Raw genomic sequence first — 17,066 nt, 5'->3', positions numbered from 1 at the left:
TCGGCAGGAAAGGGGAGGACAGCACATCCTTATTTGGGTGTCTGCTCCTGGGACTGTCTGGACTGACAGCTCTGGGGGTTGCTGTCTCACCCAGGCAAGTCTGAACGGGGAGAGCCCTTGGTGGTCTGCTCTCCCTTGTCTGCTAACTTGCTCAGCAGCAGACAGAGGATCTCCCTGCCTCTGAGGAAAAAAAAAAGGAATGCAGAACTTAGCAACAGAAGGGAAGATGAGGAAGATGAAGCTTAAAAACACAGCAAAGGAACTTCAGATGAGGCAGTAGGCAAAACCTTCCCACAGTGCAGCCCTGCCTGAGGCTGCCTGATGACGTTGGCCACGCTGCATTGTGGGAGGCTCTCAGAAGCAATCCAGCAGCAGGGAGAGCAGTGCACACAGCTGATGCAGGCACACAGCAGCCACAGGAGCTCGTGTCTGGCCTTGAAGGTGGCCAGTCACACACAGAGCTGGAAGGTGTGCACCTCTGCTAGTGAGACCTATCTAGGCAGCAAAAGAAGAGGTGTAGACCAAAGACAGGAAGACAACACATTCCACTGGCAAAGGCAACGCTGTGTTAACTGATATAATTCTTCCCCAAGCTTTAACACCACTGTGTCCAAGCAAAAACCAGAAGCAGGATTCTGCCCTGTCCTCTCCTGGAGGCAGCAGAGCCTGCGTTGGGCAAAGATGGTGTTAAGCTACCTCTAAGTTTAGTTCAGCTCCAGCTGCTTGCTCGTGCTCTTCTTTGTGTGGGCTTCTCTGAAGCTGAGAAGGACCTTTCTCCTCCTCTCCTCTTGCCAGGACATCCTCTAGACTGAGACTTGCACTGCAGAGCTGCTTTGGGCAGCAGCTAGGCAACATCCCTGGGTCTGAGAGTGTGGAGCAGAGCAGAGGGGTTGGGGAGTGAGCTCAGCTGTGGCCTCATGTTGAGCAACCTGGGGCACTATCTGGTGACACACTTAGCAGTGGTCTGTCCTGCATCAAGCCAAATGGGTTTCTTGTTGTCAGATAAAAAGGGGAAGGGAAGGGATAAGGATTAGGGAGGAGGATGCAGGCTCTAGGCCAGCTAGGAGTAGCTTTTTGGCAGGCTGGAGTGTTTGAAGAGCAATGAGGGGACCAAAACTTCAGGGCAGAGCCCAAGCAGCTCTCCTAAATAGCAGGTTTTTTTCCCCATCTCAGCTGCAGCTTGTCCACCACTGCCTGAATCTCAGCTCTCAGGATCTCTACTTCCAGTGTCAAGCCAGGCTCACACCAGAGCCATGCACAGGACAGAGCAGGCAGTGGGTGAGGGGAGTGTGCCCACACAGCTCTGTTCAGTTCTCTTCCTTCTGCCCCACCAGCAATGGCAGCAGGGCCACTGCAATTGCAGCAGGGCAGAAGAAATGCTGCAGCTCTCCTCCAGCACTCGAGCTGCATACTCAGAGCAGAGCCAAAATCCTTCTAGCTCTGTCCCCTCTGCTCCCTGCAGGGCACCCAGGGCTTCATTCCCTTTTGTACTCTGTGTTGTGGGCCTGCACATGCTTGTGTGGTGACAGTGCTCAGCTTGGAAAGGCAGCCTCCCCAGAGTGGGGGGAAGCTGTCTGCATGGCTTTTTGGGGTTTTTTTTTGGTCTTGTCCTGTTCTTGCTGGAGTTTGACTCTCACATTGTGCCTGTTTCAGAGCTGGAGAATGGAGTGTGGTCGCTGGGGCCCAAGCTCTGCTCCATCATGGTGAAACAGGAACAGAACCTGGCTCTAGACCTGCCTGAGTCCCAGCTAGCTGCCAGCTCCATACCAGTGCTGAACCTCAACCCTCTGCAGAGACTGCCAGTCCCCGAGGAGGTGAGCCCATCTAAGATCCATTGGGAACCTGGGCTCTCACACAGTGGCACCCCTGGTGATGCAGACCCAGCTGAATGACTGCAGCAGGGTCTTGCTAGGCAGTTTAGCCACTGGACAGACAGGAGAAGGTGATATGAAGTCCAGACACTTGCATTATTTGTCATTCTCCTCTTCAAATGGCAGTGAGAGGAGCAGCACTCCTGATGCTAGCTAGAACTGTGTTCATTCCTGCAGTGAGGCTACAAGACAGCTTATCCTTCCAGGGAAAATGGTGGAAGGAGGGTTTTCTCCAGCACAGGAGGCTTTACAATCTTGGTTAAGTACAAGCATATTTTCTTGTCACTAAAACTGAAGACTTTTAAGCTTGCACATGCTGGAGGCCCGTGCCCTCCAATCTGCCAGTATTTCTATAGCCACTCTTGGCTTGTTTTCATTTTTCAGAGAACAGTGTCAACAAATGTGATGCCAGTGACCCCACTATTTCTGACTATAGACCCCTGCTCTGCCACCATCTTTGTCATGGCCTTGGGCTCTCACTTTTCCCAGCTGCTCACTGGCAATGGAGGTCCCACTCCAGGTCCTGCTTCCTTTTTCCTATGATGCAGCAGGAGTTATTATTTCTAAGGAACAAGGGGCCAAGTCTTTTTGTCATATCTAAGTTCTTAAGAAGTCTGTTTGTCTGAAGGAGGCTCACTTATGCCACTGGTACATGGGTATAAGTTGGGGGCTCAGTTTGGCTGGCAACATCTGACCAGTCTCACATAGACTTTGGCTGTCTTGTAGCAGCTCAGTAGATAATATTAGAGCATCTCTGGGGTTCACTTCCTTTTTTCACTCATGCTGAGCATCTTCCCATTTAAACAACCATCCAAAACATATTGGTACTTCCAGCCAAAACTGTGCACAAACTTCCTCCATTATTTACACAGCTTGAACTTGCTGTGCCCTCGAAGCTCTGCTGTGTGTGCTCATCAGCCATACCATGGTGCTCTCTCAGCTGTGTTTACAGTCTGGAGAACTTTGCAGTGTGTCTGTTTAGTGTAAAAACTCCCCCAGCCTATGGTGGGCTGGGGGCTGGCAAGCCAGGGAGCTGAGGGGCTGCATAGCCCAGATGGGAATAAATCTACTCTTTCTTGAACTCACAGTCCCCTCTGCTTGGAAACAGCTGCCCAGCAGCCCTGGTGAAAATCATGTGAGCAGGACAGAGCATTTGTTCTGTTTCTATACAACCTCTATACTCCCATCTCTAATGAAGGCAGATCAAAGAGGGACTTCCCGTGGTAATGCATTGGTTTAAATGGCACTGTCTGGGTCTAGCAAGGGGAGAAACACCAAGGATAAAAGTAATCTCCCTTTTGGAGGTACTCAGGGCAATGCTTGGCAATATATCCACCTGCCACTGCCTCTTCCTCTGCCAACACGTTTGCACTCTGTGTGCCCAGGGGACTTGGTTTCTGTTGTGTGTGTTGAGAGACTGCTGTGGGGCAGAGCTGTGAGATGGGGCAGGACAGAGAGCAGGGCACAGCAGTTGGTGGGAGCCCTCTGGGCAGGGGAGGTGGCACACCCAAGAGCTCTTTCTGTTCCTCTTCCACAGACTCCCATAGAAATTACTCCAGCACCTGTGATCAAAGCTGAACCCAAAGAGGTGAACCAGTTTCTAAATGTACCTGCAGGTAAGAAGATTTTGCTTGTCAGCTTAGATCCCTCTGTGTTACTCAGATATAGATCATTGCTGTCCAGGGGGAAGAGACAACACCAGAGAGCAGAGCCATGCACACAAGGTAGCACTGGAGCACAGACTGATAAAGGAGTGAACACTTGCACTGTTCCAGATCAGAGCAGATCAGTGCTTGCACCAGCAGCCACACACAGAATTGTTCAGACAGGGACTCCCAGGCAAAACAGGCTACTTCAGAGTTGGAAATATGCAAAAGTGCCTATAAAATCCTCAGAGAGACTGTAGTCTTATCCAAAAACAACCATCTGAGAGTCAGGAAATTCAGAATCCAGTTTAATTTGAAAGAAACCCAAGGATCTGAAAATCTGCCGATGCACAAATGAAAGCACTATAGGAACTCCCACTGCCGCAGAGAGACATTCCTTAGGCACATTCCCACCTCCATTTAGGCCCCCAGGGCTCTCCAGTACAAAGTGGGGACAGTTTTCAAGTGCTTGGAAACCAGCTAAGTGACTGGAGCCCCTTAGGATCAAGTGTGCTGGCAAGTGCGTGAGCCCCGCGGTGCTTTTGAAAGAGCTCTTAGAGAGCTTCCTGTACTTGTGGATCAGGCTCTGGAGCAAAACATCACAGGCTTTGTACTCTGTTTTGGTTGACACCAGAGCACCTTAGTGCTTTGTAAATATCTTCAGTGTCTCGGCTAAGCCCCTGCCAGCTCTGACTCCTGCAGTTCCTAGTTTAGCACATTTGAGGTCAGCATCACCTCTGTCTTGGGCAGCGCTCAGTCTTCTCAGACCCACCCCGGCTGGGGAGACTCATCACCTTGTCCTTTCAGTTCTGTTGCCACTCAGGGCCCTGTGCCTGCACTGACAGCCTAAGAGAGCTGACTTGATTTCCTCATTTCTCAGTAGAAGACCTGGTGCAGATGCCTCCAACTCCACCCAGCAGCCACGGCAGTGACAGCGACGGATCCCAGAGCCCTCGGTCCCTGCCTCCCTCCAGCCCAGCTCGTCCTGCTGCTCGTTCTTCTGCTGCCATCTCCTCCTCCCCTCTCCTCACAGCACCACACGTAAGGGGCCAGCAGGATGTCTCAGGGACACAGGGCTCCGTGCTGCCCAGAGGGGGTTGGAGGTTTCCTGAGGCTCATGTGGGGGATCCTGTGCTTGCTGAAAGGCTCTGACAAGGCAATGTGATGTCATAGCACAGGGATGTGGGGACAGGATGGTGTTCACAGGAGTGAGGAGAGGCACAATGCCTACCAGCAGCTAACTTGTTTCAACAAATGCTGTCTTTCACCCCATAATTTGGGAAGTGGCCTGTGCACTGGGGGCCTTTTTTGAGGAGGTTAATTGGCAGGATCCTGCAGTGCAAGTGTGCAGCCAGGCTCACCATGAAGAAGCAGGTGCCCTCAAAGGTAAAGGAGGAAGGCAGATGCTGAGCTGTGCCCCTGGGATCAGGTTGGGAGCAGGGAAGAGCACTGCCCTGCACCTGTTTGTACTGAGCCCTTAGCTCACTACTGGGAGGATCACTGGGGTGGAAATCCTTGCTGATGCTGACGGCTGCTCTTCTGTTTCAGAAGTTACAAGGGACCTCTGGTCCACTGCTCTTGACTGAAGAGGAGAAACGCACCTTGATTGCTGAGGGCTACCCCATTCCTACCAAGCTGCCTCTCACCAAAGCAGAGGAGAAAGCACTGAAGAGGGTCAGGAGGAAAATCAAGAACAAGGTGACTACAAAAATGTAACCACATAGTTCTCATGATTCCAGAGCATCCTCAGCTGACCAGTGCTGTAGTTCCCCGTGCCTTCTCAGCTGCAAGTGCAGCTCAGAGAAGGGGGGATCCTGCCTTTAGTACACTGGTATGAACCTCCCAGCCCACAAAAATGGTGCCTTGGGGCATCTATGCATGCGTGCTGTGCATGGAGCTGTGTCTGGGAAGTGTGGTTTCCAGCTCAGCTCCTGGGATTGTGTGGCCTGGGATGGGGCCCCAAAGCCAAGGCATTTGGGATCAGACAGTTAGGCCTGGTCAGGCCTTGATGTGGGGGCATGAAACAAGCACCACTGAGTGGTGCAGAATGGCTGAGGCACAGAGCTCCTTTGCCAGACAGGGGCTGTGTGACTTCAGACTCTGATGAGAAAACATCCCATGGGAGAAATAATGAGACCCTGAATTAGTCACCCAGTGACTCAGAAGTGGTCTGGGGCAGAATCTGCCCAGATGGCCACAGCATGTACCCATGTGAGTCAGAGGAGCTCAAAAAGATGCTCTCAGCAGGGAGGGGGTCAGGCATACTGCAACAAATGGTTGTGGTCTACAGACCAAAGAAGGCTTCATACCAACAGCATCCACCCATCCCAGTTTTGGCATGGAGACTGGTAGGAATGGCAGACTAGAAGGTGACTTCTCCATTTACCTTTAGAGTGCTGTGTGTGCAGGGAACAGACAAGATGAGGGAGCCACAAAGAAATGTCTAGAGGCTTATGATACTGACTCCTCTCTGGTGGCTGCACCTCTCACAGATCTCTGCTCAGGAGAGTCGCAGGAAGAAGAAGGAATATGTGGAGTGTCTAGAGAAAAAGTAAGTTTCTTCTTCTTAGTCTTACCTTTGAAAAAGGAGCCCTGTCCATCCACAGCCCCCTTTCTAGTGCTTTTGTCTCAGAATTGCTCAGAGAGTACAGTTCCTTGCAAGGCTGGCTGCACAGAAGTTTAGTTTGGGATCCTGCCTCTACTCCCTTTGCTCCTAGAAATCCTCTTGCAGGATAAAGATTGTTATACAAACCGTGTGTTTCCAACTGCTTAGTTTGGCTGGTCCCCTGCAGAACACAGGCCATTTTGGCTCCCAGCAAGGTGGGATTTGGGGTAAGAGTCAGGTTTCCCCAAGATAAGTTGCTTTTATTCTGTCTGTCCCTCAAGCAGCAGGCCCTTGGACAGCACTGACCAGGGCTTTTCCCCCCTCTCTTCCCATAAGTGTGGACACACAAGCTATTTATCTTCTCTAAATGTGCAGAAATGAAGACAGATGACTCAAGGCCCCTCCAGAAGTTGCACCTGGGTGTGCACGTGTGTGTCCAGGCATCAGAGCACATCACCTCCAGCTAGGTTCTCACACTGACACCCAGCTCCTTCAAGCCAGGGCTGGGTTGTTGGCTGGCCTTGCTCAAGTGCCAGGTCCAGGGCTTTTTGTGCTGGGGCCCCTTCCCCTGACGTGACTGTGGTGCCTCTATGTACTCAGTGGTTTGCTACACCAGTGCCTTGCTGTGACAGATGGCTTTCAAACAATGCCAGGTTTAATGTGAACCATAAGCAGCATTCAGGGAATTTTTTTTTTTTAATGGAACAAATCTTTGGTCAAATTGGCTCTCTTTAAGGTTTGTCAAAACCTCTACTTGGGCCCTTCACCATTCAGTTTGACACCTTTGCTGCAAGCCCAGTTTTTACACGGAACGCCTGGTTCGGAGGTTGTGCTGGAAACCTCCAGGAGGATCGGGCTGTGTCCCTGGCCTGCCTTCCTCGGGAGCTGGAGACATTCCCCTTCCTCAGTCCCAGCTGCAGCCTCACCACTTTCCCTTCCGAAGGGGTGGGCTGGAGCCTGCAGGTTCTCTGCTGCCCTCAAGCGCCTGCAGTCGGAGCTGGCCCAGCTCCTGCACACAGCTGCCTGCTTTGCATATGCAAAGCGCAAAGCCAGCGCGGGTTCTCGGTCTGAGTGGAGGAGGTTTGAATTTGTCCCCCTGTTCCTTTTCCATGCTCCTCAGGGGGGGTTTGGGAGGGATGGGAATGCTTGCGTAGCACTGGGTCTGTCCTGACGTGACCTGCCTGTGACCTGCCTCTCCCAGCTCTGGGGAAATCCTGTCCCAGGCACTGTCACATCTCACTGTCCACCTTCCACCTCATCCCTGCTCTGTCAGGGCTGCCTGCAACATCTGGCTCCAGGACCATATCTGCAGGTGATGAATGAGGCTACTGAACCTCCACACCCCAAAAGAGGCAAGGACTAAATTTTCTTTATCTATCTGGCCTTCGTAGCCAACTGGCTGTGGGTTTTATTCCCACAGGGTTGAGACATTCACAACAGAAAACAATGAACTCTGGAAAAAAGTGGAGACCTTAGAAAATGCAAACAGGTAAGAGAGGCTGGACCTGACTTTCTGTGGGCAGGGTGGGGTGGGCAGGGAGGGAAGCCAGCCAGGGGAGTGCCAGAGCAGGGGGACTAAAGGAGCAAGGCAGGCTCCCCCAGCTCCTGGAGGGGTGGGAGCTGCTCAGTGAGGTGCTGGTTTTTGGCCCATGGCAAGAACAAGGCAGCTGGGTTTGGTTAGTGAGCCTGGAATGTTTATGTTGGGATGGCCAGGCCAGGCTGCAGAGGAGAGGGGCCTTTTGGGCTCATGCTGCCCTCCCCATTGCCCTCCAGGCCCCTGGTTGTCTCCAGGGCAGAGGCATCAAGGGAGGCCCCTCACACCAGCCTCTCAGCCCCACTGTTTCTGCTCTTGGGCTCTTTGGAGGAATACAAGGTCTCTGGGCATAATGTGGTTGTTTCAGGTTTCTCTTGAGAGGGAGCTGAACAGACTTGGTGAATAGAGGGAAAGCCCATTCCTCTAAGAAAGGCAGAGATCTCAGCTCCCACCCAATCCAGGGCAGATCCCTGTGCATGTGGTACCCTGGTGTTCACCCTGCCTCTTCCCCTTGCAAAGCAAGGATGGAGAATGTTTGGCCCATCTGCTGCTCACCTGAAAGGAGCAACCTGCTCCCACAGCCCCAAAGCAGGGGGGCACAGGCTGCTGCCTGGCCTCTCTGGGAGTGTGGGCAGCCCTGCTGCTGAAAAGTCATGAGCCCCACCCTGAAAAATCAGAAGATTGGCCTAAAAGCCAGGAGAAATTTATTTTTTTCATTTCAAATACACATTATGTTTTTTTCTAAGAGGGTTTGAGTTTTGAACACTGCTGATGGGACACACTGTGCTTTTCTCCATGTGTCCAAGGAGCAGAAAAGGGTTTGGAAAGAGAGAAAGCTGGGATTCTCCTGCAATCTTTTGGCTCCAGGACCTGGCATTTTACAAAAGCTCAAACATATTTGTGTAAAACTGTCAGTGCTCCCAGGGGGAAACACACAGCAGGCTGCAGCAATTTGGACCCCTTGGGAACCCTGTGCTCTGTAGTCTCCCTCATCCCAGCTTTCTTCCCCAGCTCAGTGAAGGGTTCAGTGGCTCTTAGTAACACACCTACCACTGTTTTGTTTTTATGTGTGCCAGTGCCCATGTTCAGTTAAATGGGGCAGAGAGACCTTAGCACGTGTTCCATCTGGGGCAGCCAGAAAATAAATTGATTGCTGAACTCCAGGTTTGGCTTTGCCCACATCCCTCTGCAGAGCTGCCAAGACTGAAGAAGCTGGAGGGGATCAAAACTGGTTTTAATTTCTCTCTCCACCATATGGCTCAGGGAACAGGTCATGCTGCAGAGCGTGTTCCTCTGAGTGAAATGGGAGCAGGCAGGCCTGTGCTCAGTGTCTGCCCTGGCTAACAGCTCAGCCTCCATCCCAGAGCTTGGTTTTTGGTAGCCTGCCTGTCCACTGCTCTGGGAGATGACTGGCAGGGCTTTGAGGCACTCAGGAGTCCTAAAGGAATGGGGTATTTGTAATGCTGGCTAGTTGCAGTGAAAGTTTTGGTGGATCTCCTGGTGAGGAGGCAGAGGGTGTTGCCTCATTGTACCAGCACTTTGGGGCATTTCTCCCACAGTTCCTGCACACTTTATATCTCAATCTCACCCTTTTATATTTCTTGCTTCCCAAGCCTGTTTGATCAGAGAACTTGGGCAAGATATAGCAAAGGAGAGAGACCTTTTTTTTTCACAAGAAGGGAAAATCAGGGTAAAACATGAACAAAGTAGTGGTGTTCTTGCATCACTTACTGGGTGCTACCTCCTTATCAAGTTTTGATTGGAATTGTTTCCTCTCCCAGGACTCTGCTCCAGCAGTTGCAGAAGCTGCAGGCTCTGGTAGCTGGGAAAGTCTCCAGACCTTACAAAATGGCATCTACACAGACTGGGACCTGCCTCATGGTACAAGCTTAATTTCCATCTTCCTGGTGGGCCATACTTCCCCTGACAGCTTTGTTGATTGCTGATCTCTGCCTTCTTCCCTGCTGCAACTTGGCTCTATTGCCAGTTACATCTGTTCTCTCCTTTTGTTCTGGAGTCAGCAGGACTGGGGCCCTTTGTCATGCACACATCAACAGTGTCAGTTGTTGATGCATCCACCTTAGAATAATTCCTGCATCTTCACTGCCTTCTTCTTTGGGCAAAGCAGCACTTCCTTTGCTTGGCCAATTAGCTGTTGGCCATTCAGCAAAAATCTTCAATGAGCTTCCAGTGTGATGGGTAGAGTTTGAATTTGCTGAGTTGGTCATTCTTGATGTTTAACTCAGCAGGGCAGACAAAAAGTTCAAGTATTTTTCCCAGTGGGCACTACTTTGTGTTTATCAGCAAGAAAGGGCATCTGTTCTTGCTATGCCTGCACATCAGGCTTTGTTAAATCAAGTTGGAATTGTCTTTGTTTGCCCTTTTGACTAAGCAAAATGGTTGGGGTTTGTCTGTTGGTTTTGGTAATCCCTATTTTATGACCATAAATAGAGTTGATTATTTGTTCTTCACCTCATTTTTTGCCAGGGGGAAAGTTTCTGATCCATGGTAAAAACACAGCCTTCAACCCTGTGATGTCTTTGCAGGATTGTTGTAGTAGCTGCTTGTGACAACTTTGTCAGAGTTAGTTCCCTATATGCAGTTATCACTCCTGTGCTGTTAACAGGCATGAAGTACAGATGGTGAGGTGCTTGCCCCACTTGCTCAGCACCCTCAGTGTCCTGAGAGGTTGTTTTTCACTCTTGGTTCATTGTCCTTGGTTCCAGAGCCCCTGCTCTGTGATTTCCAACACTTTCTCCTTTCAAAATCTGCTCAAACTTTTGCTCCTCTTTGCTGCCCCCATGTCAGAGCAGATTTAATGACTGACTTGTCTTTTCTGTTGGCTGCTCTGTGGCTTCATTCCCAAGTTCTTTCCACATTTTTGGGTGTGACCCAGCTGGGCCCAGTGACTCATTGCTCCTTAATGCAGCAGATCATCAGAGCACCCCTGGCTCCAGCAATTCTTCATTGCTACTACCTGCAATGAGCAATTCCAGAAAAGGTGCCTTCCAGACATCTCCTGTGCTAGAGGCTGATAAAATACCTGATTTAGTTTCTCAGCAATGTCTTATCTCTCTTTGCTGTTCATTCCCTGGCATCCCAGCCCACACACCAACTCTCTCAGGCTTCCTACCTTTGAAGCATTTCAAGAATTTGTAATTTGCTTTGCTGCCTTGGGTCAGTTGCTCTCATAGGCCTCCAAGTTCCCATTTTCCATTTTCAAGTAGTGCACTCCTCATCATGACAGGTAAGTAGAATCATCATGCCTTGCAGCATAGGAGTGGAGCACAGCACCCTTCTTTTTTAACTCTGTGTCATTCCTGTCATTCCTGCGGGATATTTGTCCAGCCAGTTCTTGAAGGCCTCCAGTGATGAGCAGCCCTCATCCTCCTCCTCAGGCAACTCATTCCCATGCTTCATTATCTTTCCCAGATAAAGCTTTCTTGCTATCTCATCTCAATCTTCCTTGCAACAACTGAAGCCTCTTACAACTTCTTCTGCCCACTCTCAGCAAGACCAGTTTACCCTCCCTTTGTGCAGCTGTGTTTTACAGAGTTGAAAACTATTGGTTTTGAGCAGCTCCCCCCCCAAGTCTGCTCTGCTAAATCACAAGGATTTCTTAAATCTTCCCTTGTAGGCTGAGCTACTGAAGGGTTTGCTCCCAGAGCCCTCTTCCAGATTTTCTCTGCTTGCCCCACATCCTTCTGGAAGTACAGGCCCCAAAGCTGGATGGTGTTGCCCCAGAAGGCTGGTACAGAGCCAGCCAGAAGGTCTGTTCATACTGCCCAGGCTGAGACTTGCCCTTTGCAAAGTGCCAGCAGCCTTTGCCCACCTTGTGCTCCATTTTAACCCCAGATCCTCTTCTGCAGAACAGCTGCCTGGCCATGGCATGTTTCCTCTGTTCATCAGCCCTGCCACCTTGCAGATCTCTGCAGATCTCAGCATTTGTCTGCGTGGATCTGCCCCCTGTTCCCTTGGAGCACTTCTCCCCATGCTCAAGATCATTCTGAATTTGAATCCTGACCAAAAGCCAGTCTGCTTGTAGTCTTCCCATCTGCAGGTTTGATACAGTCCTTCATTCAAGTCAAGCTTAAAAGTGTTGAATCTTGCCAGAGCCCTAACAGATCTGCTGCTCCATCTGCCACTTCCTCCCAGTTTGACAGTCAGCTATTTGATAACTATGCTCTCAGGATGTCTTTTTTTTGATCCATTTTGCCTCCACCTTTCCAACTGTTTTTTTTCTTGCAGTAGTTTCCTCTAGCTTACATTCCCTTGCTTTTTTAAGAGGTCAAAATAATGAGGTGGTCAAAAAGCTGTGAGACAAAAGGTACTCGGAGTCAAACCAAGAGTTATGGTTGTGAAGTGTTACAGAGGTTGAACTGGAACCAAACCAGAGCATTGTTGTGGGTTTGGCTGTGGCAATTCCAAGCAACATCTATTCAGGATTTGTTTTTTGCCCCTGTTTTTTGGGATAAGGGTTCTATATGCCTTGTGTGCCTTTTATGACATGCTTAGCATCCCTGCTGTCCACATTTAATTTCCTTACTTTAAAACCAGCCATGGAGAGTCTGGCCAATTAAAATCCCTCTTTATATCATGTAGTATTCCTGTGATCTTCCACATTTCCTCGAATCCACTGGTGGCCAAAATTGCTGTGAGGTGCCAGCTTCTGTGCATTACTTAGGCATGGCTGTTCCAAAATCAGTGGCTGTTCTAAAAAGCAGCCAAGCAATTGCTGGCTGTCCCCACAGGTGTCCCCACAGGTCAAACTTAGCTCGTTTATACAGAGGTGCAGACCAACCAGAGGGGGGTTTCCAGGGAGCTTTCATCTGCCTCTCTCCTTTCATCACTGCCCAGTAGCTCTGACTAGTCTGACAGCAGAAGACAGGGACACAGGGTGCCTCATGCCTGCTTGTCAAGCATAAAGTTAACCCTTTCCTTGGGCTCTCCATCCTTGCTACCAGGTTTTAGGTGGCTGCAGTTCTGCTGTCATTTCTGTCCTTGCAAGGACAGGAGCTTCACTTCACAATGTGCTGTGGTACCTCACAGATTTATCCTAATGAACCTACTTTCTTACAGCCCACTATAGCTCCTGCTGCACCAATGGTCAGGTTCTCTTTGGTCAAGGCAGAGTTCATCCCTCCTGTTGAGTTTCCCTCTTTCTCAACTTGTTCCCCAGCTGTGCCTTCCACCATCTGTCATCAACTGGATGGGCAAGTTCTCACCATTGAACCAGAAATGCTTCAAATAAAGCAACACAAGGAAGCTTCTGACTTCCCTCCTTAGATTTGCAGCAGAGATTAGCAGAGCAAGCCCTTTCCCTCCCTGGGGGACCACAGTGACCCAGTTGTCAGCCTGACCACAGGTTCTCACACAGCCTCAGGGTTGTGTGTGGTGGTGGGAGTGTTTCCTCATGGCAAGTGAAACTAACTCTGTGCTGATCTCCTCTCTAGGTGCTGGCACTCTGCTTTGTTCTGATCCTGGGATCCCTGATGCCCTGTCTCCCTGAGTTCTCTTCAGCATCACAGACAGTGAAAGCAACACCAGCACCAGACATTTACACAACGAGTAAGAGTGAGTCTAATGTGGTTCCTCTGTTTAACCCTGTCAAACCATTTCCAGCTCCTCTCTCAACACTCTCAGTTCAGGCACAACATCCTCCCCTCAGTGCCTACCCCTTATGCTGGGGCTCTGGTGAGGGGAGGTTCCTGGCCTGTCAGTGGTACAAACTGTGATAACAGCACCTTGGTTGGGCCTGATGGCATTCTCTGCTAACCATTGTCCCAAAATGTGACAAGTGTCAAAGGAAGAAACATGAGGAAAAGTCCCAGGGCAGATTGCCTGTGTGTCCAGGGCACATCTGCCTCCTGAAGCTGGGGGGAGGTGGGTATCCTGCAGAGCAGGCCTGCTGCTGTAGGACAAGGCCATAGCTGGGTGAGCATGTGCTGAAACCACCACCACCCCCCACACTCATTGCAAGAGAACTTCTTCTCCATTGCTAACCAACCCTCTCCTTTTTTCCAGTTCAGTCCCGGAGCCTCCTTTTCTATGATGAGGGTGCTGACTCCTTAGAAGAGAGCTATAGCTCCTTCCTAACCATGGACCATCCTGAGGGGTGGGAGGCCAAAAAAGGGCAGTCTGAGGAGGGAAGGCCTCATCTGGCCAGGACACATGAAACAGCCAAATATCTGAGCAAATCCCAGCTGGAGAGTCCTGACCAGAACCGAACTGACCCAACTCTCACCCACCTCAAAGAGCAATTCCATGAGAGGTAAGTAGGTGGGGGCCACCCTTTGAGCCCAGGAGCATGAGACAAAGTTTATTTTTGAGAGCAAAAGTCTGGGACTCTGTAAGGCAGTGTCCTTCTAGCATGAAGCTGAGTGGGACTGGGTGACTCGGGTGGTCCCAGGCTTGCTGGTCGTTCAGTGCCCGGGGGAAGGGCTCCATCCTGGTGAGAGCAAACCAGCTGGGCACACAGGGAGGTGAATTCACAGGGGAGGCTGCAATGAACCTTGACTGATGCCTTGTCTTTTCTTTTCCTCAGCGAGACAAGCTCCAGTGAGACAGCTGAATACTTGTAGCAGCTGCTGGACCTCAAGGCCTCATCTGTCTGATTGCAGGATTCCCTCCTCACCGAGCAACTGAGGGGACTTGGTGGGAAAGGACACTGCATTCAGACACCCCTAAACTGGCCTTGGGTTCAGCTCCTCCCCTTCCCCATGTTCCCCTCCACCCCCCCCAGTTGGTACTGATCTCTCAAGGGGAGTCACAGGACTGCCAGAACCAGCAATAAACGTCTGGCAAAGCCCTGAGGCTCCTTGTTCTCCTGGCCTTACCTCCTGCTTAAATGAGCACTACCCAATGGATGTGGGCTCACCTCGGAGTGGAGGCAGATCAGGGGAAGCCTCCAAACTATTCAGCTCACTCCCCAAAGCCTCCAAACCAAGGGGGCTGTCCCCAGGCGTGTACCCCTTGGCTATATCAGATGCACCTGAAGGAGAGAGAGAGAGGGAGTGCTTGATTTACTGTCATGCCTGGAGGTCTTAGGAGTGGGTGATGCTGGTGCTGGAGAGATGGCTTTGGAGAGTTTGAGCTCATTCCTTCCCCTCCATCTGTTAGTATACTTCTGCTTCTGTTGAGAGAAAACCTAGTCCTTCCTCATTCTAGTTTTCTCTTGATGGACTTGCCTGCATAACTTACACGCCAACTATCTGCAAAGATCTGCACACAAACGGAGTGGGGGAGAGAGATCCCAGACAGATAAACTGCCATAAAAATTACCCAGCAGCTTCTGGGCAACCAGAGCTCTGAAACAGAGAACAATCTTCCCCTACAACCCAATTTTCCCCACCCCCAGCACCCTCGCTTGGGCAGGGGTGGTATTTCCCATTCTGTTCCCAGCTTGGGCCCTACAGTGCAGTGCTACCCAGGTCTTCTCAGCTTCTATTCTGCAGGACTCCCAGTTGAGAGTGGGGGAGAGAAACCCATTTCCATAAATCAATCCCCATGCCAGCTCTCCATCCCCAGTTCTGCTTCATGCCAAAAGGGGTCTTTCTAGGAACCAACAAGGAGAGCTCTGCAGGCTGTTGTTTGGAGGGTTATTGGATAATCATCATTCCCCTCACATCCCTGTGTGCACAGCAGTGTTGTGAAAGCACCTGAGGATGTGCTGGCATCTCTGGTGACATCTCTGGAAGAGGTGGCATGTCAGAGTTGGCCAGGGTCACCAGAGTGTTTTAGACCTCTCCCTTCTGGCACCAAAGGTACCAAACTCTTCCCTTCAGGCCACACTTGCCCAGCTCAGTGCTGAAATGACCTCATCTCAAGCCTTTGCCATCCTCTTTAGCATCCAGACACCCATTTCTGACCTCTTTGGGCAAAAGCCCTGCTGGAAGGCTCAAGTGTCTCCTCGCTCCATTCCCTCAGCTGCCATTTGATGGAAAGACAATGTGGGACATGAGTGTTGGAGACCTGGGATGTGGCAGGTTGCTCCACTGCAGCCCCTGTGCACTCTGCCAGGTCTCACAGCAGGCTCCTCTTTTGCTCCTTCCTCTTCAAGCACCCTGGACTTGCTCTGCACTGCCCCAGCCTCCCCTCTCCCCCCCCCCAGGATGGGAGTGGGGAGGGCTCCCTGGAGAGGAAGGATGGCTCTTGCTCAAGAACTGGGAGAAGTGAGGGAAGGGCCCTCACATCCCTCTTTTCTCCCTTTTGAAAACTGCTTTTGCCCCCTGAAGCCATCTGGGACAAATTTGGACACAGCTAGCTGCAACCATCCATGCGTGGCCAGCGGGGTGAGGAAGAAAGCAGCCTTCAGCATAGCTCTGCTCTTCTGGAGGTTCACCCAGGACCCCCTGGTCACCAGATACCACTGCACTCCCCATGCTCCACCTCCACCCTAGCCCCAAGAACCACTGCTGGGTCCAAGCACAGCCTCTCCCACCCCAGCACTTCCACCAGCACGTCCCCGTGCCTCCCACTCCCACCGTTGTACAGAGACCAAGAGCAGAACTCGTTTGTACATAATGAACCTTATTTTGTATTATTGCCAATCCCTTAAGATATTGTATTTTGGAGACTCTCAGATCCTATTTTCAGTATTGTATTTTATTAAGAATTAGTGCGGGCTTGGCACCTATGAACTTCTTTCTTCTCAGCAGCTCACTTTCCCCTTGTACTCCAGCAGCTGCCTCTTACCTCTTGTTTGTTATTTTTTGTTTGGTTTTTTTTTTTTTTTGGCTTTGTTTTTTTTTTTTTTCAAGCCAACTTTTCCCCTCCTCCTATCCCTTGCTCTGCGTTTGCTTAGTGAAGCAAAATAAAAATAAAATAAAAAGATGCAGCATCAGCCCTGGGTTGATGGGTCCTTTTATTGAGGCACGGTGGTGACGTCAGCCCACGCAGCTCCTCACCTCTGAACAAGTGAGGACTGTCCTGCTTCAGTTTCTTCTCCCCCTTTGAAATGCCACCAACATCATTCTCTTTGGAAAGAGGAAGGTCATGGAATAAGGTCTGTATGACAAAGACATGGCTGGTAGCACCGTGGCTCTGGTTCTGTCCCCTCAGAAAACACTTAAATCCTTCTGGTGACTGTAAAACCAGAGCAGCCACCCTCAGATCAGCAGCAGCTTGGGGCCTGGCTCTCTGGCAGCCTGGACCTCTGACAGTCCATCTAAATCTGCAAAAAATGAGTTTTTTTACTAATTTTTTTGTGAAACACAAGTCAACAGGCGGTCTCGAAAATGAATCTTCATTTTCTAGAAAGCCTCAAGTGGGTTCATCAGAATTTGGCCATTGAAACAACTCCTTCTTGCAATTAGGCCCTGCATGTCTGGAAGGCAACCCGAGCAGGAGCCCCTCTCAGAGGTGCTGAAAGGTGGCTCTGTCTCCTGCCACTGGCTGGGCTGGGGCCCCCA

At 50.7% G+C, this 17,066-nt stretch overlaps 1 protein-coding gene across 1 annotated transcript in view; it reads left to right on the top strand.

Moving 5' to 3' along the window:
- Positions 1-14,237, top strand: part of CREB3L1 (cAMP responsive element binding protein 3-like 1) — a 16,774-nt gene extending 2,537 nt beyond the window's left edge. Inside the window, exons 2-11 of the mRNA XM_008942430.1 lie at positions 1,654-1,814; positions 3,409-3,487; positions 4,398-4,558; positions 5,066-5,215; positions 6,010-6,068; positions 7,543-7,611; positions 9,438-9,537; positions 13,110-13,230; positions 13,681-13,927; positions 14,201-14,237. Of these exons, the coding sequence (XP_008940678.1) occupies positions 1,654-1,814; positions 3,409-3,487; positions 4,398-4,558; positions 5,066-5,215; positions 6,010-6,068; positions 7,543-7,611; positions 9,438-9,537; positions 13,110-13,230; positions 13,681-13,927; positions 14,201-14,237 (1,184 nt within the window). The remainder of the gene's footprint in view (positions 1-1,653; positions 1,815-3,408; positions 3,488-4,397; positions 4,559-5,065; positions 5,216-6,009; positions 6,069-7,542; positions 7,612-9,437; positions 9,538-13,109; positions 13,231-13,680; positions 13,928-14,200) is intronic.
- Positions 14,238-17,066: the final 2,829 nt, after the last annotated feature.

The sequence above is a fragment of the Merops nubicus genome, unplaced genomic scaffold (genome assembly GCF_000691845.1).
Source record: "Merops nubicus isolate BGI_N331 unplaced genomic scaffold, ASM69184v1 scaffold41666, whole genome shotgun sequence".
In the NCBI taxonomy this organism is placed as follows: domain Eukaryota; kingdom Metazoa; phylum Chordata; class Aves; order Coraciiformes; family Meropidae; genus Merops; species Merops nubicus.
Note: the sequence above shows the minus strand (reverse complement) of the source record. Positions and strands in the feature narration are given on the sequence as shown.